Source organism: Cyprinus carpio, chromosome B6 (genome assembly GCF_018340385.1).
Source record: "Cyprinus carpio isolate SPL01 chromosome B6, ASM1834038v1, whole genome shotgun sequence".
Classification (NCBI taxonomy): Eukaryota; Metazoa; Chordata; class Actinopteri; order Cypriniformes; family Cyprinidae; genus Cyprinus; species Cyprinus carpio.
Genome location: NC_056602.1, coordinates 6,450,156 through 6,477,563, shown reverse-complemented (window position 1 = coordinate 6,477,563; position 27,408 = coordinate 6,450,156). Strand labels below are relative to the sequence as shown.

Sequence of the window (27,408 nt, the reverse complement as noted above, 5' to 3'; positions counted from 1 at the left end):
CTGAGCAAAAAGAACATAAAGGCTCGCCTCAGTTTTGCCAGAAAACATCTTGATGATCCCCAAGACTTTTGGGAAAATACTCTGTGGACTGACAAGACAAAAGTTGAACTTTTTGGAAGGTGTGCGTCCCATTACGTCTGGAGTAAAAGTAACACCACATTTCAGAAAAAGAACATCATACCAACAGTAAAATATGGTGGTGGTAGTGTGATGGTCTGGGGCTGTTTTGCTGCTTCAGGACCTGGAAGACTTGCTGTGATAAATGGAACCATGAATTCTGCTGTTTACCAAAAAATCCTGAAAGAGAATGTCCGGCCATCTGTTCATGACCTCAAGCTGAAACAAACTTGGGTTCTGCAGCAGGACAATGATCCAAAACACACCAGCAACTCCACCTCTGAATGGCTGAAGAAAAACAAAAGTAAGACTTGGAGTGGCCTAGTCAAAGTCCTGACCTGAATAAAATTCAAATCATGCTCCAAAACCTCAAAAGTCACTTAATTACAAAAAACCCGCACAGATTAGCTGAACAACAAAAACTCTACATAGATTACCTTAAAAAAATTCCTCCACAGCGCTGTAACAGACTCATTGCCAGTTATCGCAAACACTTGATTGCAGTTGTTGCTGCTAAGGGTGGCCCAACCAGTTATTAGGTTTAGGGGGCAAACACTTCTTTACAAAGGGCCATGTAGTTTTGGATTTTGTTTTCCCTTAATAATAAAAACCTTCATTTAAAAACTGCATGTTGTGTTCACTTGTGTTATCTTTTACTAATATTTACATTTCTTTGATGATCTGAAACATTAAAGTGTAACAAACATGCAAAAAAATAAGAAATCAGGAAGGGGGCCAACAATTTTTATAATAATAAATAATATAATAATAATATATAATAATAATAATAATATAATAAACCATATTATTATAATAATATTATAATAATATAATAAACCATAGCCAAGCGGTTCAATACATACCCATTCAAGAACATACAGTACACTACCATTCAAAAGTTTGAAGAAATAAGCAATATTGTCTAGAAAGGAGGTGTCCATCAAAAGACATTTATGTTGGTAAAGACATTTGTGTTACAAAAGATTTATATTTCAAAAATGCTGATCTTTCGAACTTTCTATTCAGCAGTAAATAATAAAATGAATAAAACATTTCCACAAAAATATTTAGCAGCGTAAAATATTAAGAAATGTTTCTTGAGCAGCAAATAAGAATATTTTAATTATTTCTGAAGGATCATGTGACAAAGAAGTCTGGAGTAGTGATGCTGAAAATAGCATTTTAAAATATATGAATATATATATATATATATATATATATATATATATATATATATATATATATATATATATAAAAATTAACTGTAATAATATTTCACAATATTACTATTTTTAATGTATATTTTATCTAGGTAATTCAGCCTTAGTGAACTTGAAAGACCTTCAGAAACATAAAAATATTACTGATCCCAAACCTTTGACAAATAAAGTATTGCATATACTAGTAGTTAATAGCTTAAATCTGCATCATAAAATTGCATCTCAAAGCCTTTGTTGCATGCTGGCATCGGCAAATATTAGCATTTGGCTAACTGAAAAATTTTAAAGAAAACCATCACAAACTCCTCCAATTTGCTTGAACAAGGTTGGTAGTCCAAAAAGAATGAACCAGTCAGACTGCCTCCTGGATTACACACATCCTTGCATACTATCTAGGATGGATAGAGAGTGAATTGGGACACGGCCAAAGTCTCACGCCATGTCAGAGGGTAAAACAGGTCATTACTCTGAGCACACACCTGTTTAACAGCTTATACTAATACTCAGATGTTCAGTGAGTCTGTAGCTAATCCACTGGCTTTAGACTCCATCCTTCATCCTCTTAAATCAAGTCCAATCACAACCATGCCAAGGCTGAACATGCTCTGGGCATAAAGCCTTAATCCACAAAAGGCAGATCCTGCATTGTCTTACGGTAAATGCATCACACGTTTTTATTGTCATTATTAACCCTTGCTCTTGGTTCACCTCCAGGTCACATGTGTGATCAATAACTTCCAGCAGACCCAGTCTCAGCTGCCACCCTTACCGCCCCCGGTGTACCTTCCACGCCCGGAGCCCTCGCTCAACATGCCCATGGTGGCCATGCCCTGCGTAGAGAGTCCACTCGAAAAGTTAAGTGGCCCTCAGGTAAGGGGTGACGGGTGGGTGCACTGGACACCAGGAAGGCGTGGGAAATCTAAACAAGAGCTTACAGCTAACTGTACTGTATAATATTGTACTTATTCTTCAGCTGAATGAGGTCTGCTGCCCACATACTTGCAGTTCTAAAATAGCCGTGAATAATGGGATCATATATCCAGAATGTGGTAATACTGATATTATTGGCTCCGAAGAGGAGTTTGATGCAGTTTTTTTTTTTTCTCATTAGCTCTGGCTAGCTGCCTTCAGATGTTAAGGCTGTTCAAAAAATATCATAGTCCCCTTATATTAACCAGATTCTAAGCAAGCATTGCATCCAGGGTTAGAAATCAAAGTTTTATTTAAAGGGCAACATGTGCCCCATGGAATTGATTTCCAGGGTCATTTGGCTTTGTGTACACAGTTTTTATAACTGCTTTATTAAATGTGTTTTGTATTTATTTCAAATGCTTAAAGGGGTCATATGACGTTGCTAAAAAGAACATTATTTTGTGTTTTTGGTGTAATGAAATGTGTTTATGTGGTTTAATGTTCAAAAATACATTATTTTCCACATATTGTACATTATTGTTGCTCCTCTATGCCACGTCTTTCTGAATCGTGTCAATTTTTACAAAGCTCATTGTTCTGAAAAGCGAGGTGTACGCTGATTGGCCAGCTATCCAGTGCGTTGTGATTGGCTCAATGCCTCAAGCGTGTGACGGAAATTTTATGCCCTTACCATACTGTAATGCCGTTTTCTGGCATGATGAGACAAAACCAATAAAACCCATTACAAATGAAGCATTTGTAGCATCCAGTGGGGACATAATTACTGATTATAATGACGCGTTGTTCACGCATTGCGTATCACGCTGTGTAAACATCACACTATGTCTGAATCTGTGATCGGAGAAACGACAAACAACAAGTACTACTCTACACTGCTTAAAACTCGCGTTTGAATCATCAGTGGCAAATTCTTTAAATATGTAAAAATGTACTTACAGGCTGTGAGTCAATAGCGCCAGACTGTCCTTGCAAAGTTGAAATTGCCCCACTTTATAGAAACAGCCTTTGTGTGTAGACGGCATTGTAGGCTACTTTCCCAGGTTCAGCAAACAGTCCTCCATAAAATGCGCTGCACACACTTGAATATTTGGTTTGAACTGTTCTGGAATAGTGTTGTAAATACAACTTAACCACTGATTTCTAGTTGTGTCTTCTTTTGGAAGGCCTAACAAAGTAGTTTGACTTTCACAATGAAACACACAGCGTCTCCACGACATGGTGGCGGCAGCAACAACACTACAGCGAGAATCAAAGTAACGCCTTCTTTCTTTGCGTGAACATTTTGGCAGCGTTATGCAAATCTTCCCACACAGTGACGTAGACATGTGGGGGCATGTTTAAACAAGGTGTTTAAGGAAGGCGTGGACAAGTCTTAAATTTTATAAAGAATATCTCTTTGGGTTAGAGACTTTAGTCTTTGCAACTTTAGGGATCTTATATATGCACTAAAAGCTTGTAACACTCCAAAGAGAAAGGAAAACTTGAAACTGCATCATATGACCCCTTTAAATTAAATCAATTGCTTCAATCTGTCACAATATTATAGACAGTGGTTTTCAAACTGTGGGGCTAGCACCCGTTAAGGGGAGCAAACACCTGTTGATTCAGAAGCATACAAGTGTGAATAAAGTCACACTAAATTTAGTAAGCTGTTTATATTTTTAATGTTTCAGTACATCTAACACCCTGTCTACAACAAATGCAAGTGGTGCGACAATACATGACAAAAGACAGTAAAAACCATTGTAATCAAGTGACACTGAATGCGGCGCGGCATCGAGTGAAATTAGATGAATGTAGGGGGTCTAAAAGGTTGAAAAACCCTGTTATAGATAATAACATTTTATCAACATCAACAAAAGCCATATTTATACTGCAGAGGTGGAACAGAAACTGCATCTGACATGGCATTTATGTTTATTTACAGATTTTATAATGCTGCTCAGAGGTGGCATACATGCGTTTATACAACTGCATAATTTAAATAGCCCACAAAAGATATGCAAATTATAAAAAAGAAAAAGAAAAACGGGAACTGTTACAGGGCACTGCAATGTTGACAAAAATATTGTAAATAAAAATAAAATGTGTATTAAAGTTAATTAATAGAGTCGGTTTACATAAAAAAAATTTAATAAATACATTTTAAAAAAAATTATGTCCGAGAAACAGCATACCATTCTGACTACACAAAAGAGTTTATGACATAGTTTTTTGCTTTTTACACATTTAAAAATCAAGACTTCACACTTGTTATTTTATTAGCATGCAGTTAATCAAACTGTGAATAAATCAAAGCAAGCGAAGATGTTCCCCATTTCTAAAGCAGTCCATGACTAAAGTCTAGCGCGAGTTACACACTCTTGTAATAATCGCTGAAGCTGTCTACACTTCAAAATAAATCTCTTAATTACATTTGTATCTGCACTTTGTAGTTTATGAAGAGAAATTTTTACTTTTCATCAGTGACCAATTTAAATGCTTCTGATTGGCCATTGCATTCTTAATCTCAACAGAGCTCAGTGCTGAAAAAAAAAAAAAAAACTTTAAAAAATAATCAGATGCAACTTTAGCAGATTTAAATGTAATGCAGCCATCAACACTTTTTATTAATTTTTCATTTCACTTTAATCGCAACAGCTGTAGGTCTTATTGTTTTAGTTTAGTGTACAGGGGCATTTTTTATTTTTGACTCTTTATTTTGAATTTGGAAGCATTTATGTTCATTTTGGTGGCATTTTTGCCCCCAACCCATGTTATTTTCTGACCCTGATTGCATCTCTCAGTAGTGAAATGTCACCCTGACCCTGTTCTCTCCCTTCTGCACTCTTTCAGAAATGCTTTGTTTTCTATCCTCAGCAGGTTCCAGGGGTTTTGTACACAGGCATCACATGACCATCAGCCATACCTGGCCCCCGCCCCTCCCGATGTCCTCATCCACTCACGTCGCTCCATGTCCAGCGCAGTCTAGACATGCCTTCAGAATATTCTACCTGCGCTCGCCCTAGACCCTCTCTCACAAGATCATACTCCACTCAGGTCTAGAGGCTCCCGTACCCACCTCTACTCCCCCCTACTGGCTGACAGAGACAATGACAGCAATAGCCACTCATTTGAATCGGGATTATTTTGTAATGACAGTCTCATGTTTGTCTGAATCCTCATAGTATCTGACTCTTATCTTTTGGGTGGGTGTTTTGTATTATTTTTACTAAAGGAAAGTGTTCCAACTGATAATAATCTTCCATCTCTGTAAATTTGCAGTGTATTTGCATTATTAATGCCAGACATTGACATTCTGTGTGCATTCTAAAAAGATTTTCTCATCTAACAGCCATACAGAAACTGAATATCAACTGTGAAATTTAAGATTTAAATTAACATCTATTAACATTTAAGAGTGAAAGGAAGAAAATCGATTCTATTTTTGGAAATATAGATTGGTAGGATGTAGCAAACTACTATTAATCATATTTGAAAGATAATAAATAGATTGTTAGCACTATTTTTTATGGCTAAGTATTTAAGTTAAGTATCCATGGAGCAAAATATTGCATTATTCAGAAATAGGGTTATAGAGAATAAATAGCTGTACAGAGACAGTTTTCAATATGTTTAATAACATTTCAGCACCAGTTAGGTGGGATGTGAAGGAGACGAATATGTACAGGATGTAGCAAATGTTTTATATCTTACATTGTATAAAATGTGAATGTTTTCCCTTGGAATTTTCCTGCTAGAATTATTGACAGTTTAAGTCAATTTAGTGATATAATCCAGAACCAAAAATACAGAGACTAAGGAATCACCTCAGGTTTCATCCTAAGGTAAATGGGATACATCTACAACTGTCCGTGTCTCACATAAGATTATATCATTTTTTGTAAATAATTTTTTTTTTTGGCATTTTACATACAAATTACTATGTTTTCATTAAACAGCTTCATTCTGTAGAATTTACTGAACATGTGAACAAGAGACCTGTGTGAAACACTCATTTGTAAAAAATTTTCAAAGATTGAGAAACTGAAAATATTATGTAAAGCTTGTTGTCAGACATTTTGTCTATTGATGTTATTGGCTATTTTGTAAGCCAACATTTTTCTACATAGTTCATCCACTGAAGGAAGTGAGATAAAGCCTCTGTATGTAACATGGTGCTTGAATGTGACTGTTCAGGTATAGCCCTCCTATCAACATTTAATTAAAAGGAAATGGTCTGAATTTTGTTTTATTATTATGGCAGATCGCCCTCTGGTGGTGCTTGATGAAACTTGAGGAGTCTATATACACAGGCTCTGGTCCTATCATGTGATTGTGCATAAAGATTTTACAGATTCAAAACTTTATCAAGACAGTATACATACGTTACTGTATACAATACCCATTAAAAATGAAAAATAATAATAATATAGTGAAATATTATTACAGTTTAAAAGAACTGTTTTCTGTTTTAATGTATTTTAAAATGTAATGTATTCCTGTCATGAAAAAGTTGAATTTTTAGCATCATTACATTCTTCAGAAATCATTATAATATGCTGATTTCAGCTCATTTTCAGCGTTGAAAAAATTGTGCTGCTTAATATTTGTGTGGAAACTGTGATACATTGTGAGGATTCTTTGGTAACTAGAAAGATCAAATGAAACATAAATGTTTTGATCACTTTAATGCATCCTTGCTGAATAAAAATAATTTTTTTTTTAAAAAAAAATATGAGAAAAAAGTGTTTTAGATGCAGTATAGCAGACAGTGCATCTCAGTTGTCACTCAGTTATCGTGTATAAAATCAGGAAACTGCATCAGACTGAGAAGAAGACAATGGTATAGTCAACCAGCCACCTTTTTCATTTCATTATCATATAAAGTAACACACCCTACGCATGTTTGGTATTCATACTATGGATAAGATTACAGATACCACAGTGTACGTGAAGCAGAACTCAGCCGAACAATGTGCAAACACGAGCAGGTTTAAGATCGCTCATTTGCTGTCTGCTTGTCTGGTGTGTGTGGTCATGTAGCGACAAGCCATGTCTAGAAAATTATCTCTTCATCTTTCATGCCACTGAGTATTTTAGATGAAGATGAGGAAGAAGGAAGGTGGGCCAGAGGGGGTTATGGGTAAATCCAAACCGCCGCTGCTTAAACTACAGCCCATCCTTTCACTGTGTGCTTGCTTCATACCATATAAGGAAGAATCAATGCACCTGAGGCCAGGTAGACTTACTGTATACTCATACTTTTCAGTGTGCTTTACAAGTTGTCTTGCTGTGAGCCTCCGTTTTGTTAATAATTTCCATAAAATAACATTTTCTGCCACAAGTCAAATTTCACATAATCTGTCTGACCTTCTTTGTGGCCTTTCTTGAACTTTGACTTTTTGATTTTTCTGTAGAAGAGGCCTGTTTACTTTGTTGCCAACAACAGCAACATCATTTACGATAATCAATTCGCATATCTCAACCCCCGATTGACACACACAGAAAAAATGCAATATCTATAAATGCCATGGAGATCGTGTGTCAGTAGTTTACAGACCATCTTATCCTAGTTATCGCCTGACTAGTGTTTATGGTTTTATGATATCCTGTGGGTGACTCATAGCAGTATACATTCACTTTAGTCTCCTGCTGTCTCTCTCTCTGTCTCTGTCTTAGTGTACCTCCACAGTATGACTCTAAATATACTGAGGAATATCACTGCAGGACTGCAAGTAACCTGGTTGATACCAGTGATAACGGTGAAGCAGAACTCAGCCGAACAATGTGCAAACACAAGCAGGTTTAAGATCGCTCATTTGCTGTCTGCTTGTCTGGTGTGTGTGGTCATGTAGCGACAAGCCATGTCTAGAAAATTATCTCTTCATCTTTCATGCCACTGAGTATTTTAGATGAAGATGAGGAAGAAGGAAGGTGGGCCAGAGGGGTTATGGGTAATCCAAAACCGCCGCTGCTTAAACTACAGCCCATCCTTTCACTGTGTGCTTGCTTCATACCATATAAGGAAGAATCAATGCACCTGAGGCCAGGTAGACTTACTGTATACTCATACTTGTCAGTGTGCTTTACAAGTTGTCTTGCTGTGAGCCTCCGTTTTGTTAATAATTTCCATAAAATAACATTTTCTGCCACAAGTCAATTTCACATAATCTGTCTGACCTTCTTTGTGGCCTTTCTTGAACTTTGACTTTTTGATTTTTCTGTAGAAGAGGCCTGTTTACTTTGTTGCCAACAACAGCAACATCATTTACGATAATCAATTCGCATATCTCAACCCCCGATTGACACACACAGAAAAATGCAATATCTATAAATGCCATGGAGATCGTGTGTCAGTAGTTTACAGACCATCTTATCCTAGTTATCGCCTGACTAGTGTTTATGGTTTTATGATATCCTGTGGGTGACTCATAGCAGTATACATTCACTTTAGTCTCCTGCTGTCTCTCTCTCTGTCTTAGTGTACCTCCACAGTATGACTCTAAATATACTGAGGAATATCACTGCAGGACTGCAAGTATAGGCAAAGCTCTGCATTCCTTCACCTTCCACCAGCAGCCTTCCTCCAGCATTTATGAAGCATTTAGGCTAACAATCCATACACTCTCTCTGTACTACAAGGGATATTTTGATTTGTGTGTGTGTGTAATTATATAAGTAATTTAAATAATAAAACGTGTCAAGTCAGTTGTATGGTGTTTTCATTGCAATCTTAGCACATGATGAGTGGAAATTGAGAGGTTTGCGATGTAAAAATGTTGAAAAAAGCATTAAAATTCAGCATTCTATTCCGAATCCATATTTTCAATATTTATTGTTTTTATTCTTGTATATTTAAATATCCCATGCATATTTAATTAGTAAAATCTGCTTTAAATTTTCTAAATTCTAAACCGTAGCCCTCTTTCCTGTATAAAACGCAAACATAATTGAACTAAATTCAATTTCAATGTTGTAACAGACGTTTGGACTGTATTTCAAGACCTAACAGCCTAACTTAAGATCACAATTATAGCCGTGCTGAAGAAATGACCAATCAATGAAAGCACATCTTTTGATTGACACGTCCAAAGAAGAGCTCAATCCTATAAGTGGGCGGGACATTAGGGTTGTCGACGTTGTATGGGCACGCCCACACAGCTGATTTAAGAGTCAGAGGGAGTTTGCTGAGAGAAGTGAGAGGAAACTAGAGTGCACAACGCCGATGAACAAGCAGGAGAGTGTCACGAACTCCAGAGATTTTTGGATAATTCTGTCGCATCCGTGAAATTATCCGTAAAAACAGGGGATTTGGGGAAAGCAGGTCTTCTCAATAAACGGCGCCTGAGAGAAAACAGGTGAGCTAACGTTTAATATTCGGTTACACTTCAGTCTCACCTGAGCGCGCACCTGTATCTGTTCTACACAATCAGCCAATGCACGCGCGTGGGACTATGCTGCTGATAAAATTCTTTCGTGTTAGGGAAAAGGAAGTTATTACTAGTTTTCATTTAGGGAGGCTTCGTGAAACATATTCAAAATTAGAATATCATTACATGTTGATAATTTATTATTATTAGTATTATTATTTTATTAATAATTTATTCATTCTACTGCTATCCAAAATAACGTAGCCACTAGAATGCATGAGCAACCCCGCTATCTGTAAGATCTCAGTTCTGGTCTGTGCAACACGCCAAGTCTGCATTGAGGCCAACATTTTTATTTTTTTTGTGTGGTAGTAGTAATAGAAACGACCTGAATTGCTCAGCCTTGAGGACACGCATTCAGATCAGACTCTTAACAAGACGCCTTAACTCTTATGTCAAGTGCTAGTTACAAAGCTGCATGAATGTCTTCATTTCTTTTGCATTAGAATTGTTTCAGTTTGGACTGCATAAAATGATCACTGTACGCACTGGTGTCTCCTTTGTTGCTGTTGTTGACTTCATCTCAGAGCTGCTGGCATTTGAACTGTAAGCAAGGATTGAACATAAGCCAAGATCAGTGGGATGAGAGAACAAGATAACATACTGATAAAATAAAAAAATAAACCACAGCACACCACATGACAGAATCACACACTCTAAAACACAAAAAAAAATATCACATTAAAAAATAAAAAAAAAATTAAATAAATTAGTTCTGATGTGTAAAGCTAATATTGAGCTTAATCTTATCATATTTCATCCTATTGAGACTATGCCTGCATATTTAAAAAAACAAAACAAATGCAATGGTTTCACTTGCATTCAGTTGGCATTTAAAACATGAAATTAAATGTAAAATGGTATTTCACATTAAATATAAAATATATATGAGAAATATTACATATAAATTCATATTTATTTAGATTCCAGGGTGAAATATGAAGGATATTTAACCAAGTCTCTTGTTTGGCCCTGACGGCCAGATATAACCAGGTTTGAATTTCTACACCTAAAATGTAGACTGAAGTATTAGAAGCAAATTCAGGCTGTTTTCTGCAGTTCTTCTGTTACAAGTTTTAAATTCAGACAGCAAGCTCTAACATGTTGCCTTCTAAGGTCTTGCATTAAAGCTTCAAGTTAGAGGAAGATATCAACAAGTTCCAGAAACTGTTTCACCGTTTTGTTCTGTCACGGGTGGCTGTTTGTTCCTCATTGCTAAACCACGATTGTCCAACTCTTGTCACTTACATGTACTATAATTCACTCATAGTTTGTTCCTTTTTTTGTTCTTGTATAATCAGATGACAAACCATCGTGGGGCAACCCAGCAGAGGTGGATGTCATGTGCACGGGCACACGCTGTCATCTGCATTTAATCACAGTGACTGTATTTGAGCTGTTAATGAACTTGCAGACAGAGATGACACCCTGCTAATCTCCTTATTCCTCTTACACTCACTCCATCTCAACAGTACGCTAAAGCTATGCTGTTGTCATCTCTTTTCACTTTCGAGATACCTCTCTGATGCTCTGAGTGCCGTTAACGGTATTACTGCACATCACTTAGCATCTTTTCCCACTCTGGCTTTCTATCTGTCAGGTTAGAAATTGGCAGATTGAAATGAGTGTAGAGGTTGCTGGCAGTAAGTATATTCAATGTTTGAACAGGCAGAGAACTTTGAATTTTAGAAGCCTCTCATTTCCTTGCCCCTGAGGGATGGATCTATGTAGGACATTGCCATATGACTCACCATGAATTACCAGAGTGAAATCCCACTTAGTGCTGTTGTTGTTGTTGTTTTTTTTTTTTCTTTTTTTTCCTTGAGTCATGTGTTTTAATTGTATTTATTCAGTAACCATATTACAAATGATATTGTAATGACTTTATTAACCATGCACTATAGACACCCCAAAATGGCAGACATTGACCATTTTGAGTGGTATTGAAGTGACTTCCAGTAAATTTGTGCAGTTAGCCATGCCTACTTCTAGATCTTTTACAGCCTTTTGCTTCTAAATAGATTCCTTTTAAGTAATATTGCTCTGATATTCATATTATGCATATTAGAATTTATCCATTTAGGAACTTTGCATAATTTATCAAACTCATCTGATGTTTCTTATTTGCCCTCTGAATATTTTTTTTTTTAAGTGGGCTCTTGTGATACAGGGATTAAACATATCTGAACATGCATAGTGTTTAAGCCGTATTAGGTTACATTTTTGCACTTTTTATAGAAATAAAGATGTTATCCTTAATTTCAGACTTCTGGAGCCTTCTGCAGGGTGTGGCTTATAATGAAATTGTCTTTGTCCAAACTTGTTTAGGAATTACTCCTTCAGAGCACAGAGCAGATGTTACTCCACTTCAAAGTAATAGGAGCTTGTGTATGTTTGCATCAGCACACAGTAGGTTTTTGGTAGACCCTCACTAAAAGTGCCTTAAGTTTTATTGCACACTAGCATTTTGCATTACTGCTATATGTTACTGCTATAAGTTACATTGATCTTGCCAAAATAGCCATTGATGCTGGTATGGCAATGCAAACGAATGAATGCACTAGCTAAATGTAAGCCTGACACTATAAATGCCATGGTAACATGGAAACGGTGGGTCTCACTTACAAATAATTTTATTCTTGCCACAATTCTGCACGGTGCACGCATAATTTTTCAGAATTCACAAGATAATAGCATGATATAACCTTATACTATAAAATTAAAATTATAAATATATTAATTATAAAAATATAAAAGTTTTGGGAATCTTGGAATTTTTAATTGGTTCTAAATTTTGTCCTAAATGAAGAATAAATAGAAATGAGAACACTTGCTGAATCATGATTTCTGCATGAAAATCTTGCGAGCACACCCATTTACTGTTTGTATTTTACCACTTTCCAGGTTAGTCAGACTTGATTTCTAGCCACTAATAAGACATTACCAAGCACTTGTATTTGGTAATGTGAATTTTTAAAACCGATTGGTGGGGTTCTAATTTGAGTGTGGGAATTTACGGAATTCCTATAATTACAGGTTGTTAAAAAAATTTGACTCCGTATGGAATAAATAGGGAAAGGGAAGGACAATTGGAAGCAAAAGAGTTGAGGTAGCACCGTATCAGTCCGAAGCCTGAGCAGGTTTGGTTGTCATGTTTTATAGGACAATATTGATGCATACTGGAGTCAGATGCTTGAACGTGTAGATGTCGTCATGCTAGGTTTAATTCTCAGATCCTCTTGCTTGAACATTTGTCGTCTTATTTGGGTTATCCCCCGGAACTTTAATGTTTTTGTGGTTTTAAAATATTAATGTTTTCACTTTCTCCCATATGTAGCCAAAATGTCAGACGCAGAGAAGTTCCTCTATGCCGACCGCAATACTATCAATGACCCTTTGGCCCAGGCGGACTGGGCCTCTAAAAAGCTGGTGTGGGTTCCCTCAGAGAAGCTTGGCTTTGAGGCCGGCTCAGTCAAAGAGGAGACTGGAGATGAGTGTCTTGTGGAGCTGGTCGACTCTGGCAAGAAGATCAAGGTGAACAAAGATGACATCCAGAAGATGAACCCACCCAAGTTCAGCAAGGTGGAGGATATGGCGGAGCTCACCTGCCTGAATGAAGCCTCTGTTCTGCACAACCTGAGGGAGAGGTACTTCTCGGGGCTCATCTATGTAAGTCTGTCTGAACTGCACAGGTTTGTGGTGTTCAAGCTCAGATATTGTGCATGTACTGGCAGGTTAACAAATGAACATGCTGACTATGCATAAAACTTGTGGAAAATGCATAATTGTTTCATTACTCCCAGAGAGTCATCTAATGTTGGGTTATTTGTGATTATTTTTTTAAGTGTTTAGTCAATCTGACCAACACTTAATGAAGAATGGCATGTGTAAATCATTGTTTCAGACATACTCTGGGCTCTTCTGTGTGGTAATAAACCCATATAAGCATCTGCCTATCTACACGGAAGAGATCGTCGAGATGTACAAGGGCAAAAAGAGGCATGAGATGCCCCCTCATATCTACGCCATCACAGACACGGCTTACAGGAGCATGATGCAGGGTGAGAACACTAACTGCATGACTGATACCACTATTCATGCCAAAATGGCGCTCCGGCTCCTGTTCATGCAATAGGGTGCTGTTAATTCTTTTTTTCTTGATCTTTTTAGATCGTGAGGATCAGTCCATATTGTGCACGTAAGCTTGACTTGGAACTTCTGAAATACTAATACCAAAATAAAATATCAAAATGACCAGCACAGTGTTCTTTGAAAACTTATTCTTTATTAATTTTTCCCCAGGGGTGAATCTGGTGCTGGAAAAACAGAAAACACCAAAAAAGTCATTCAGTACCTTGCATTTGTAGCGTCATCCTTCAAAACAAAGAAAGACCAAGTGAGTATAAACCCCCTTTTTTCCAACTGAGTTCACTGTCATGGAAACCAGTCACTCACGAGCAAATGTTCATTTGCGTGCACAGCCGACAGATAAGACGAGTGCTGATTGTCATGACAGAGCTGTTCATAAATAAATAACCACATCCATTTTTAACATCAGCTATTGTCTCCAGCCCCCTTCATGACAAATGTTTTGTTGATATCAGTTTTATCTCTTCCTGTTTTTCATCCTCCATTTTCCTGTCAAAAGTCTTTCTCAGTTTTTTTTTTTATGGATTTGAAACTCTCTGGACCAGGAAGTCAAAATTCTGTGTTTTCACATTCCTGTATCAGGCCTAGACCTGTTCCCACTGGATTTCTAATGACTTTGTGAATACCTGCATATTTGTTAATGGTTGATAATACACTAAACCCTATGAGCATCCTGTTGTGCCATACGGTTGAGCATGTTTGAGACCCCCTTCATTTTGTGCCCATATTTTGAGACTTTCTCTCTTTTTCATCCTCCAGAGCAGTGTCACCCTGTCACATGTGAGTTATACGCCTTCCCCATTCCTCTCTATCCAACCCCTCTTTCCTGGTCATTTGAACACACTTGTCTAAAGGCTTGATTATATGTTATGTTGCAAAGTCTCCTAACAGCTTCAGCTAATGCAAATTCTAACACTGGTGTGGAACAAAGTTGAATGCACGAATGGTTTTTAGCATTATAAACGTAGTGGAAGAATGTTCTCAACTGCAAAAATGGGCATCAGGTTTCAGCCTCAAGCTAAACTTTCATTTGCAAATAAGTGATCTGGGTCTACTGTGTATTGATGGTTTGGGAACTTTGTTTCAGGATATGTAGTCTGTTTCACTAATTACTAACAGTTCCTGTTGTTGTAAGTTTAAATGTGCTCTTAATTCCATCTAATCAATTCTTTGTCTGCCAGGGAGAGTTGGAGAAACAGTTGCTCCAGGCTAACCCGATTCTGGAGGCCTTTGGCAATGCAAAGACTGTGAAAAATGATAATTCTTCTCGATTCGTAAGTGTGCACAGGCAAAAATCCACTTAACTCCTCTTAAAAGATCCCAAGGTCTTAAATGTCGACATGAACCAATATAAGCTATTCATTCCCAGGGAAAGTTTATCAGGATAAACTTTGATGTCAACGGTTACATCGTTGGAGCCAATATTGAGACATGTATCCTTTGACTGAAACATTTAGGAAACTAAAATATTAACAAGCTAACAATTTATTTCAATGTTCTCATGCAGAATGTATTCATCTTATTCTGTTAATCCCCTAACAAGCATTTTTCAGATCTGTTAGAGAAGTCTCGTGCAATTAGACAGGCCAAAGATGAACGGGCCTTCCATGTTTTTTATTACTTGTTGTCAGGGGCAGGAGACAAATTGCGTGGTGAGGACCATCTCATGCCATTAACAAATTTAAGCTATAAATTCTTAAAAGCCATACATGTTAGTTTTTTTATTATTTTATTTTTATAATTTGAAGAAACAAATCAACTCTTAACGTGATACTGTGTTTTGTGATTATACACCAAGTTTACTTAACTTTAACACTGAATACCCATGAGACAGTGTAGTACACTCTAGGACTATTCTCTGTGAAATGTTTTTAAAGTTTATTCTCCACTCTACAGCTGAGCTGTGCCTAGAGGACTACAATAAGTACCGCTTCCTGTCAAATGGAAATGTTACAATCCCCGGACAACAGGATAAAGAATTGTTTGCTGAAACCATAGATGCTTTCAGGATTATGGGCATCCCTGAGGAGGAGCAGACAGGTATAGAGATTCAAACAAGACACTCATTCATCTGTATTTCTTCTGCAGTGTTTAATCGCCTAAATGTGTGGCATCTTTCATGAATAAGGAAAGCTTGCCAGTTTCTCATGATGGCCTGTGTTGAACTACACTTTGTAGTTTATTATACTGAATGAATTTGAACTTTGGTGGTTTTGGTTGAGGTGGCATGTTGGTCTGAGAAAATGTAATGAGTTATGTTATCATGTCCCAGGTCTTCTGAAGGTAGTGTCTGCTGTACTGCAGTTGGGAAACATGAGTTTTAAAAAGGAACGCAACACTGACCAGGCCTCCATGCCCGATAACACAGGTTTCACTTTCTTTATTAACATGAACTACAAATTAATCCCAGCTTGGTTTATTCTTACTTGTTTTACTTGATGTTTATTCTAGAGTGAAATCAATCATCTTTTCTGAGTTTTAAATGTCCATTTTCTCATTTATCAGCTGCCCAGAAGGTGAGCCACCTCTTGGGCATGAATGTGACTGATTTCACACGTGCCATTCTCACGCCACGCATCAAAGTGGGTCGTGATTGCGTTCAGAAGGCTCAGACTCAAGAGCAGGCTGAGTTTGCAGTGGAGGCTTTGGCCAAAGCCACTTATGAGAGACTATTTCGCTGGTTGGTTATGCGCATCAACAAAGCTTTAGACAAGACCAAGCGCCAGGGAGCTTCTTTCATCGGAATACTGGATATCGCTGGCTTTGAGATCTTCGAGGTGTGAAAGGGTTGTGGGAAAAATGTGAATTTCCCAGATGTTTTATTTTTGAGTGCCTCCATTCTAATGGACCATTTTGATTTCAAATCCTCTCTCTCTCTCTCTCTCTCTCTCTGTCTCTCTGTCTGTCTCTCTATCTGTCTGTCTACCAGCCTGAATGCATGTAGCTGAACTCTTTTGAGCAGCTCTGCATCAACTACACCAACGAGAAGCTTCAGCAACTGTTCAACCACACCATGTTCGTTCTGGAGCAGGAGGAGTACCAGCGTGAAGGCATCGAATGGAGCTTCATTGACTTTGGCCTCGACCTGCAGCCCTGTATTGAACTCATTGAGAAGACTGTAGGTTTATTCTTTCCTCTTCAAACTTTGTAGATTCCTTTGCTTGTCTCAAATCCTCCTACATTCGTTGAGGTGTTTTTTTTTTGTTTTTTTTTCTTAATTCCCCCCATCCTGGTCCACAGGCTGGTCCTCCAGGAATCCTGGCTCTGTTGGATGAGGAGTGCTGGTTCCCAAAAGCCACAGACAAATCCTTTGTGGAGAAAGTTGTTCAGGAATTGGGCAACAACTCAAAATTCCAGAAACCCAAGAAGCTCAAAGATGATGCTGACTTCTGTATCATTCACTATGCTGGCAAAGTAAGCGCCATTATGGGTCTTAAACATTATTTGAACAAGATTAGTTTCTCATATGTTTGTAAAGTAATTGATACTGTGGATGTCTGTATCATGAAGTCATACTGGAAAAGCAATGTCTGTGGAAATTGCTGAGGTGGGCAAGTGAACACATCACAATGTGATAGTGTTCAGTATAAAAAAAAAAAATTCAACACTTACATGTTCTAGAACATTACCTTATTTTTATTTTATTATTTATTTTTTTAAGTGTATCATGTATGTTTTCTGTTCTTGTACAGGTCGATTACAAGGCAAAAGAATGGCTAATGAAAAACATGGACCCTCTGAATGACAATGTGGCTACTTTACTCAACCAATCATCTGACAAGTTTGTGTCAGAGCTCTGGAAGGATGGTATGACACTTTGAGTAGATGATTAGCCAGTAGATTGTTTTAATGGTTGGTATTAATTATAAATTTGAGTATGATTTTGTATATAATTGGTAGAGTATGACTCGGATGTCACTAATGTGAACAAGCTTTGACGACAATCCACCTGCTGTACTTAGCTTTTGTTTGTCAGGCTTTTAGGTCGTCATAGAGAGAAGTGAGTCTGGTTCTACCAGTGTGTAATATGCAGGTGGTCTGCTACTTTTCACCCTGGACACTAAATGACTCCACAGATAAATGTGAAAAGTTGTCTTAACTCTTTTGTTAGTTTCCTGCATAATGTTTTGTTTTTCATTGTTTTCATCAGTGGACAGAATTGTGGGATTGGACAAAGTGGCCGGAATGGCTGAATCCTTGCATGGAGCCGTCAAGACTCGCAAGGGAATGTTCCGTACAGTAGGACAGCTGTACAAAGAGCAGCTGACAAATCTGATGACCACTCTCAGAAACACCAACCCTAACTTTGTCCGATGCATCATCCCCAATCATGATATAACAATGTGCAGCCTGATGGCTCATGTACCTTTTGACACCTCTAACAATTTACGTCACTGCTTTTCTCCTCTAGGCTGGCAAATTGGCACACCACCTGGTTCTAGATCAGCTAAGGTGTAATGGAGTTCTGGAAGGAATTCGGATCTGTAGACAAGGGTTCCCAAACCGCATTGTCTTCCAAGAATTCAGACAAAGGTATTTGGATTTTCATGAATGCTGCGTATTCCGCCTGCTTGTATACTATGAATTATGCATATATAGAGTTGCTTTGGTTTGATTTAATATCTATAGACTTTAAAATATCTTTAGTCACCAATTTATTCTCCCATAATATAATTTCAGATATGAGATCCTCACACCAAATGCCATCCCCAAGGGCTTTATGGATGGAAAGCAGGCTTGTGTCCTCATGGTAAGAGTTAATGCACACCTGACAATTGATGCATTTTGTTAGTGTTAATTTGACAGTCACATGCATAATTTTGTCTGTCTCTTTCTCAGATCAAAGCCCTGGAGCTGGATTCTAACTTGTACCGAATAGGTCAGAGTAAAGTGTTCTTCAGGGCTGGAGTTCTTGCCCACCTGGAAGAGGAGAGAGATCTGAAGATCACGGATGTCATTATCACTTTCCAGGCCTGGTGTAGAGGCTATGTTGCTAGGAGGTAGATATTTAAAATATTTAAATTTGTACAGATTAAAGCTACAACAGAGACTGAAGTGCTAAAAATTACTTGAGCTGAATGTATTTAAGGATGCACCAATATTAAAATTCTGTCCGCTGCTGATAACTATAAATTTTGAAATGTCTTTGAGAACAGGTGACTGAAGATGTCTGTGAAGTGTTAATTAATTGGAACTGTTTGACCGTGATAAATTGGGGTTTGTTTTATTTAGAGCCTTTGCCAAGAGGCAGCAGCAGCTGACGGCCATGAGGGTGATCCAAAGGAACTGTGCAGCCTACTTGAAACTCAGGAATTGGAATTGGTGGAGACTCTTCACCAAGGTACATATCCAGATTCATAAACCTGTATGTTTATTAGAGCAAGAGATCTAAAAGCAATGTCTCCACTTTTTTGTTTTCAGGTGAAGCCTTTGCTGCAGGTGACTAGACAGGAAGAGGAAATGGTCGCTAAAGAAGAAGAGTTGGTTAAGATGAAGGAGAGACAGCAGCAGGCTGAGGATCAGCTCAAAGAGTTTGAGGCCAAACAACAACAGGTATATATGGTCGTGGTGTGTTTCCCCTAAAAGATGGCTTATTCATTCTGGGTGTCCATAACCTTATCAGATATTTCCTTGTGAAAGTTAAATGCAGAGAAGATGGCACTGCAAAAGCAGTTGCAGGCAGAGACGGAGCGGTGTCAAGAGGCTGAAGAGATGAGGGCACGTCTTGCTGCACGCCAGCAGGAGTTGGAGGAGATCCTACATGATCTGGAGTCCCGCTTGGAAGAAGAGGAGGAGAGAGTCTCACAGTTTCAGACTGAGAGGAAGAAGATGCAACAGAACATTTCGGTGAGAGGAAGTTTGATAAAATAGTTTGCATTTGGGAGATCGGTGCTTTAGGTTTTCAGATTGAGATTACTGTTCACTTATTGAAAAACCTAAAATCCTTTCCCAGGATCTGGAGCAGCAACTGGATGAGGAGGAAGCTGCCAGACAGAAGCTGCAGTTGGAGAAAGTCACCATGGATGCCAAGCTGAAGAAGATTGAGGAGGAAATTATGGTTCTTGATGACCAAAACGCCAAACTTAACAAGGTCTAACAAACGTGTTATGCTTTTACATTCATCAACAATGTAGTTTCTATTCAGTAACTGGGGTGGGAAATCTTACCCGGTTCTGATTCCACCATATAATATTGGCTCCTGCTGTAGTAGTATTTCACTACAACTAAAATATTTTCCCAAAAATAAATGTAACTACAGTTGAGAAGAGTGACGTTTCTAAAGAAAAAATAAATAAATAATTTTCGATTTCCAACCTATACTGTATATAAAGTCAGCCATTACGCCAACCCTCCTGCAGGGACTGCATGAGGTGTCCATTTATCTGCTGCAAAAACTATTTAGTGCTTGTCCTGATAGTTGTGTGTTGGCATCTGTGCTTGCAGGAGAAAAAGCAGCTTGAGGAGAGAATTTCTGAGTTCACCACTAACCTGGCTGAAGAGGAAGAGAAATCCAAGAGTTTGCAGAAACTCAAAAACAAACATGAAGCCATGATTACCGACCTGGAGGGTAAGCGTTTTCAGGACCTTGAAATTGTTTTTTAAAAAAATTATTATTTTTTTTTTTTCTAAAGTCAGTCCAAGAATGCTAATAGGGGGAAAAAAACACTCTATTTGCAGCAACAGAGTTATGATGCAGTGTTCTCTTTTCTCCATCTCAGTACATCTTTGTTTTTTGTTTTTTCAGTCTTTGACATGTTAAATGTCCACTCTCTTAGATCGTTTAAGGAAGGAAGAGAAGCAGAGGCAAGAATTGGAGAAGAGTAGACGGAGGTTGGAGGGTGACTCTACAGAGCTGCATGATCAGATTGCAGAGCTGCAGGCTCAGATCGCAGAGCTCCGTGCTCAACTGGCCAAGAAAGAGGAAGAGCTCCAAGCTGAACTAGCAAGGTGAGTAAAACTTGTAACAAAAAAACCTAACCGAGGTTGCTGGAGGATTTAACTTTCAGTTCATCTGTCTATCACTTGCGTATTTGTCGTTTAGGCCTAACGCTTTCCCTAACACTTTTTTTATTTCTTGCTACATTTTTGTAACATCCCCCCCCCCCCACTTTAGGATTGAGGAGGAAGCTGCACTTAAGAATGCTGCCCAGAAGAACATTCGTGAGCTGGAGGCCCAGCTCTCAGAGCTGCAGGAAGATCTTGAGCTGGAGAAAGCTGCTCGTGCTAAAGCTGAGAAAAACCGCAGGGACCTGGGAGAAGAACTGGAGGCTCTAAAGACAGAACTTGAGGACACACTGGACTCTACTGCAGCTCAGCAGGAACTCAGGTCAGCCATGAGGAAAACTGACTGGGCTAGTGAAGACCTGACTTGAGATTTTCCTTCATCAAATAATCTGTATTTTTGTGTTTATTTTATGACTGGTAATTACAGTTGGATTATCTGTGATGTAAATTGTGCAAGGGTAGCATGTCATTCTTATGGGAAAATGAAGGTACTACTGCGCTGTCCTGTATCCGCTTCAAGATTCTTCTCTTCCTATCCGAAGGCAAAGAGAGAGACTGAAGTGTCTCAGCTGAAGAAGACTCTGGAAGATGAGGCTCGTTCACATGAACAGATGCTAGTTGAAGTGCGACAGAAACACAACCAGGCCTTTGAGGAGCTCAATGAACAGCTTGAGCAGGCCAAAAGGGTGAGACCACGTGCTTTCCTAAACCATAGAGGCTGTTAATGATGCCGCTTTGAAAATTGGGAATGGCGTTTTTTTTCTTTTTTTTTTAAAGGTGGCATTATAATTAAAATATGTAGCAATGTGGCATATTGTATATATTTAGCACTCCTAGCACTTTTTAGAAAAAGATGACAACTTCATATTTGACCAGTTTATTTTAAGGTAGTGTTTCTCTGAGAAGTCTGGATTTTCTTTACATCCATAAAAGCAAACTGTGCAGAGAAATGTTGACTAACTTTCTATGTTGGATCCCTCAGGGTAAAGCATCTGTGGAAAAAGCTAAACAGGCTCTGGAGAGTGAACGCAGTGAACTTCAGATCGAACTTCAGTCATTGTCACAAGGCAAAAATGAATCGGAGCACCGCAGAAAGAAAGCAGAATCGCAGCTCCAGGAGCTACAGGTCAAATATGGAGAGAGTGAGAGACAGAAACAGGAACTGGCCGATAAAGTGTCGAAGATGCAGGTATTGAAACTAAAAGGATCTTGTAGAGATTTTTATGATTTGATACACTTGGATAACTGTTAATTTTAGCGGAAATTTGTACCTAGTTGAAAATCTTATAATTTTGTGTCAATGTTTAGGTGGAGCTCGAAGCTATACAGGGGACCCTGAGCAAGGTGGAGAGCAAATCCATCAAAGCTGCAAAAGATTGTTCTACTGTTGAATCTCAACTTAAAGACACACAGGTACAATTTGGTCATGCACTATTGTGCACAATTCACAATATTTTTTTTTTTTTGTCACTGAAGATTGCGGAGTGACTGTTGGTCACAAATGTTATTAGTCCTGCTTGCCTTAACATTAATGGTGAACTTTCACAGATGTGTTTTACCAGTGTTGCTGATAAAAATAAAACTTGATTCTGTTTTTCAAAAGTTGGTTTATATATTTTCTCTGTGGATAGGCGTTATTGGAAGAGGAGACCAGGCAGAAGCTTGCGCTTTCCACTCGTATTCGGCAACTGGAGGATGAGCAGAACAACCTGAAAGAGATGCTGGAGGAGGAAGAGGAGAGCAAGAAAAATGTTGAAAAGCAGCTGCACACGGCTCAAGCTCAGGTGTGTGCACCCCTGAGGCTGTGGACACATTCTTCTAGATGATGATGCTGATCTAGAAGCAATCTGTGTTTGAAAGAACCGTTCTTATTGTTTTTGCTTCTGTTTCTCAGTTGACAGACATGAAGAAAAAGGTTGAGCAAGAGGCCCAGAGCCTGGAAAGCATGGAGGACGGGAAAAAGAAATTGCAGAGGGAGGTGGAAAGCATCATGCAGCAGTTGGAGGAGAGGAATGCTGGCTTTGATAAACTGGAGAAGACCAAGACACGTCTGCAGCGGGAGCTAGATGATGTCCTGGTAGACCAGGCTCACCTGCGCCAAACCGTTCAGGAGCTGGAACGTAAACAGAAGAAGTTTGACCAGGTAGAGAACTGTTAATGGAAAAAATTGTGCATATTTTGAATGCTACTTCTCTGGGTGTTTTTTCTAGAAAGTGATAAAATACCTCAATCTGTGCAGATGCTGGCAGAGGAGAAGAACATCTCTCAGAAGTATGCAGAGGAGAGGGATCGTGCTGAGGCAGAGGCCCGTGAGAAAGAGACCAGAGCCCTGACTCTGACTCGAGAGTTGGAGGGCATTACTGACTTGAAGGACGAACTGGAGAGGGTCAACAAGCAGCTCAAAACCGAGATGGAGGACCTGATGTCATCCAAAGATGATGCTGGCAAGAGTGTATGCAAAACTTAAGTATTACATGCATTTTAAGACAACAGCTCTGTTCCAAGACATAAGCTGCCCACCTTTGACAGCAATTATCCTTACAACATGCTAACTGTTTTGGAACAGAGCTAATATTGTCTACATGCCATTGCCAAAACATCCATTAATTTCTAAAGATGTAAATTTATTAAGGATTTTGTAAGTGAATTAGATCAATTGTGAAGTCTTCTGCCCTACATTAATACAAAAAGTAAAAATCTCTGAAGGTCCTGCTCATTGTGGTAAAGCAGAATGCTTTTGGCATGTGGTAAGATTTCATTAGGATCAATTGATTTTTATCCAGTTGACTTTATCCAGTGTGCTCTGGCAATTATGGTGCAGTTTGCTAAAAGTGGTGGTCATGATTTATTCTTACCCCCTTATCTTGGTTGTGCACAATCTTTCATTCTTTTCTTTAAAGGTGCATGAACTTGAGCGGGCCAAGAGAGGAATGGAACAGCAGTTAGCAGAAATGAAGACTCAGCTGGAAGAGCTGGAGGATGAACTGCAGCTCACAGAAGATGCCAAACTGCGCCTGGAGGTCAACATGCAGGCCTTGAAAGCTCAGTTTGAGAGAGACCTGCAGAGCAGAGATGAGCAAGGGGAGGAGAAACGGAAGCAGCTAGTCAAACAGGTGTGTGCTCGCCTGCCTGACTTCTCCAAAGCAATGTTAATCCATGAGATGCTGATGTATGTTGGGAAACTGGGAGATAATACACAACTACTCATTATATTTGAATATGTCAGGTGCGTGAGATGGAGATGGAGCTTGAGGATGAGAGGAAACAACGGGCTCAGGCCGTATCTGTGCGCAAGAAGCTCGAGCTGGATCTGTCGGAGTTGGCTGCTCAGATTGACAATGCCAACAAGGCTCGAGATGAGGCCCTCAGACAGCTCAAGAAACTACAGGTATTCACACATACACATTCTACATGAGCATGCATCACTTTTGTATTAAAGTGGTGGGGACTTTTTATGGTTTCAAGAACCAGAAATCAGATCTGTACTTTTGCATTTGGAATAAAATGACAATTAGAGCACATGCCGTATGGTATCCATGTCATTTCCTCTCTTGGTTTGCAGGCCCAGATGAAAGATCAGATGAGAGAGTTTGAGGATCTGCGACTGTCCAGAGACGAGGCTCTTAACCAGGCCAAAGAAAACGAGCGCAAGATCAAGAGCATGGAGGCTGAGATCATGCAGCTACATGAGGTTTGTCTTGTTTGATCAGAATTGTGCTGCAACTAGGGTCAAATTGTTATTTTTAAAAGAATACGGATGTGGTAAACGTGCCCTATTTTTGTCTCTGTAGGATCTGTCTGCTGCTGATAGAGCAAAGAAACAAATCCAACAAGAACGAGATGAGCTGCAGGATGAGATCAATAGTCAGAATGCCAAGAAGTGAGTTACCTGTTGGTGTTGGTGTTGGTGGTGTTGTTGTGTATTGTTTGGTAGGGTATTCGGCATCAGAAAGTTAGTCCAAGAAAATCGAAGTTTATTAGGTATCTTACTGGGTTCAGTGGTTTAAATGGTGTATACTTTTTCTCCATCAGCTTGCTGAGCAGCGACGAGAGGAGGAGACTGGAGGCACGTATTGCTCAACTTGAGGAGGAACTTGAGGAAGAACATCTCAATGTGGAACTGATCAATGACCGACTGAAGAAAGCTACACTGCAGGTAGAGTACCAAGAGCTTCATGAGATGATTGCTGAGATTGGAAACACTTCAAAAAGTGTTCTTCATGACTCTCTGTGGCTTTATTCTGGTTCGACGTCAGGCTGAGCAGGTTACAGTGGAGTTGACTGCAGAGCGTGGTAACAGTCAGCGGCTGGAGGGTTTGCGCTCTCAGCTGGACCGCCAGAACAAGGACCTAAAGCAGAAGCTTCAGGATTTGGAGGCAGCTGTGAAGAGCAAGTACAAGTCCACTATTGCTGCTCTGGAGGCCAAGATCCCACAGCTCGAAGAGCAGTTGGATGTTGAGATGAAGTGAGTGATGTTAGAGATGGTTTGTGTTATATACAGCATAATTACACCTCAAATCCTCCAGTAAACTTTCAGTTGTCAGTATGTGTTGTAAGGTCTTTATTATTATTATGTTAACATGATGCAGATTTCCTCAGTGATTTTACTTTCTCTAAAAACCAAACTTCATTTACTTCCTGTCAGGGAGAGGCAGCAGTCCACAAAACAGGTGCGGCGAATGGAGAAGAAGCTCAAAGAGATCTTACTGCAGGTTGATGATGAGAGACGCAATGCTGAGCAATACAAAAATGAGGTAAGCTGTGCAATCAATTTATAATACAGCAAGCTTGTTCAAACTACTGCAAAGCCAAGGCAGAGACTTAATTTGATCTTTGTTTGTTCTCAATCAAAGGTGATTTGGTCCACTTGTACCAGTACAGCTAATTTAAATTCAAGGCATGTTTTGTTGTCGTTGACTATTAAATAGGAACATTATTACTAGTTAAAGTTTTACTCTTAATGGTGGAAGTAATCAGTATTTTGAATTCCATTCATAATGAAATCTTCCTCTTGGTCAGACTGAAAAGCTGAACACTCGTATGAAGCAGTTGAAGAGACAGCTAGAAGAGACCGAGGAGGAAGCGGCTCGAGCTAACGCCTCCCGCAGGAAGCTGCAGAGAGAGTTGGAAGATGCCACAGAATCTGCTAGTCTTATGAACCGAGAGGTCAGCACCCTAAAGAACAAACTCAGGTGCGTACTCTGCTGCTTTGTGAGTGTCATATCATCATTCCTCCACAAACATTGCTTTTAAAATGAAAAATGACTGACAAATGAGTCATTGAGAATTTGTTCGCCACGTATTTAGTGTTATGTTTCTCTTCTCTAGGCGTGGAGATTTCACTGTAAACGTACGTCGTACAGCTGGACGCTCGGGTTTGGATAGCGATGAGGAGAACGATCTGAAGAGTGAGGGGTCAGAGGCAACTCCTGAATAAATTTCAGCGCATCAAAGCTGATCCTATGGGCGTTACAGATGAGGATCTATTTGCCACCAAGTTTGTCTTGTTTAAATGAAATGTGTATGCTTTGAGGGCAACTGTATCCTTAACAGGGTTTTTGCTGCAATTTTCATGTTTTAAAGCAGATTTTGAGCCATAAGCATAACTTTGCGTCCAAGATAAACAAAAAAAATAAGGGCAAAGAAAAATCTTTAATTTTGCTACTAATCAAACTTTATCTTTCCAGTGAAACGGAAACGGTTTATTTGGCGTAATCTGTCTTACCCTGTTGATGACTGCCTTACGATGCATTTGAATAAATATTGGCTATTTATATTTTACATCAGAGACCAAATATTTATCCATTTTCAAAGTAAATTTAAATGTTGGGAGATTTTTTTATAATTGATGATGGGAAGAAGTTTCCTTATGCAGTAATAGTATGTAATCCAGGATTTGCAGGAATATTACTTATCAGCTTAAAGAGATTAATCTTCGTTATTTTGTTTCAAGAGCACTTCTGCACCACTTAAGCCTTTTTCCTAATAGTTTCACTAACACCTTTCCGCCTCTTCTACTCCCGTTTTAAAATGAAGACTATGCCTTAATTGCATCAAATATTGTTAATGTTTTTGAGAATGCTCAGGATTTGTACACCACACGTTACTGCAAACTAAGGGTTTTTTTTGGTTCCTTGATGTTTTGAAGTTAACACTTTAGGTGGTGGGGTGTGTAAGTTTTCGTTTGTTCTCAACTGTTTATTTTTGTTTTTTCTTTTCAATTTTCACTGTATTTGCTTACAGGATTTATCTGTCATACAGTAATAATTGTCTGCATTACACATATTTTTCCTGCTGTATGTTTCTAACAATCCATTTGGAGACTATCATGATAGGCCTATAAATTGTCAAACTTCAGTGCAATGGTAGTGGACTGACTTTATTTGGAAAAATTGGAAAGATATTTTCCACTCACTTTTAATGTCACATACTGTTTCATTGCATCTGATTAAAGTTTTGTCTTTTGTACCCTCAATTTTACCTCCAATATTTTTTTCCAAACCACAGCAGTTACACACAACATACAACAATTATCCAGATGTCTAAAGATAAAAGATAATAACACATAAGAC

The 27,408-nt window shown here is 38.7% G+C and overlaps 2 protein-coding genes across 9 annotated transcripts in view; both read left to right on the top strand.

Annotated features, from left to right (window-relative positions):
* The window catches only part of LOC109091980 (phospholipid phosphatase-related protein type 5-like), a 53,584-nt gene extending 47,090 nt beyond the window's left edge, over positions 1-6,494 (top strand). For 3 of the 7 annotated variants that reach the window (XM_042725458.1, XM_042725457.1, XM_042725461.1), the window contains 2 exons: positions 2,052-2,191; positions 5,130-6,494. In XM_042725458.1, the coding sequence (XP_042581392.1) occupies positions 2,052-2,191; positions 5,130-5,241 (252 nt within the window). In that variant the 3' untranslated portion in view covers positions 5,242-6,494. Of the gene's footprint in view, positions 1-2,051; positions 2,208-4,617; positions 4,636-5,129 lie in introns of all 7 variants that reach the window. The other 4 variants (XM_042725463.1, XM_042725462.1, XM_042725459.1 and 1 more) reach the window with 4 other exon arrangements.
* A 2,927-nt stretch (positions 6,495-9,421) lies between these two features.
* Positions 9,422-27,311, top strand: LOC109062378 (myosin-9-like). Of its 2 annotated transcripts, XM_042725452.1 has the most exons (41): positions 9,422-9,610; positions 13,020-13,351; positions 13,587-13,743; positions 13,853-13,880; positions 13,985-14,078; positions 14,591-14,611; positions 15,013-15,105; positions 15,201-15,264; positions 15,385-15,483; positions 15,728-15,871; positions 16,104-16,199; positions 16,337-16,608; positions 16,776-16,949; positions 17,072-17,245; positions 17,524-17,638; positions 17,982-18,170; positions 18,241-18,364; positions 18,512-18,581; positions 18,671-18,831; positions 19,064-19,172; positions 19,253-19,384; positions 19,472-19,678; positions 19,785-19,922; positions 20,276-20,399; positions 20,608-20,779; positions 20,946-21,158; positions 21,378-21,522; positions 21,819-22,025; positions 22,145-22,249; positions 22,468-22,620; positions 22,731-22,979; positions 23,076-23,288; positions 23,737-23,949; positions 24,063-24,224; positions 24,399-24,527; positions 24,628-24,716; positions 24,869-24,992; positions 25,093-25,301; positions 25,482-25,590; positions 25,856-26,028; positions 26,165-27,311. In XM_042725452.1, exons 2-41 carry the CDS (start codon positions 13,025-13,027, stop codon positions 26,271-26,273), a joined length of 5,886 nt encoding a protein of 1,961 aa, XP_042581386.1. In that variant the 5' UTR covers positions 9,422-9,610; positions 13,020-13,024; the 3' UTR covers positions 26,274-27,311. The 2 variants fall into 2 exon arrangements, with proteins under 2 accessions (XP_042581386.1, XP_042581387.1); XM_042725453.1 differs by lacking the exon at positions 14,591-14,611.
* The last annotated feature ends 97 nt before the right edge of the window (positions 27,312-27,408 follow it).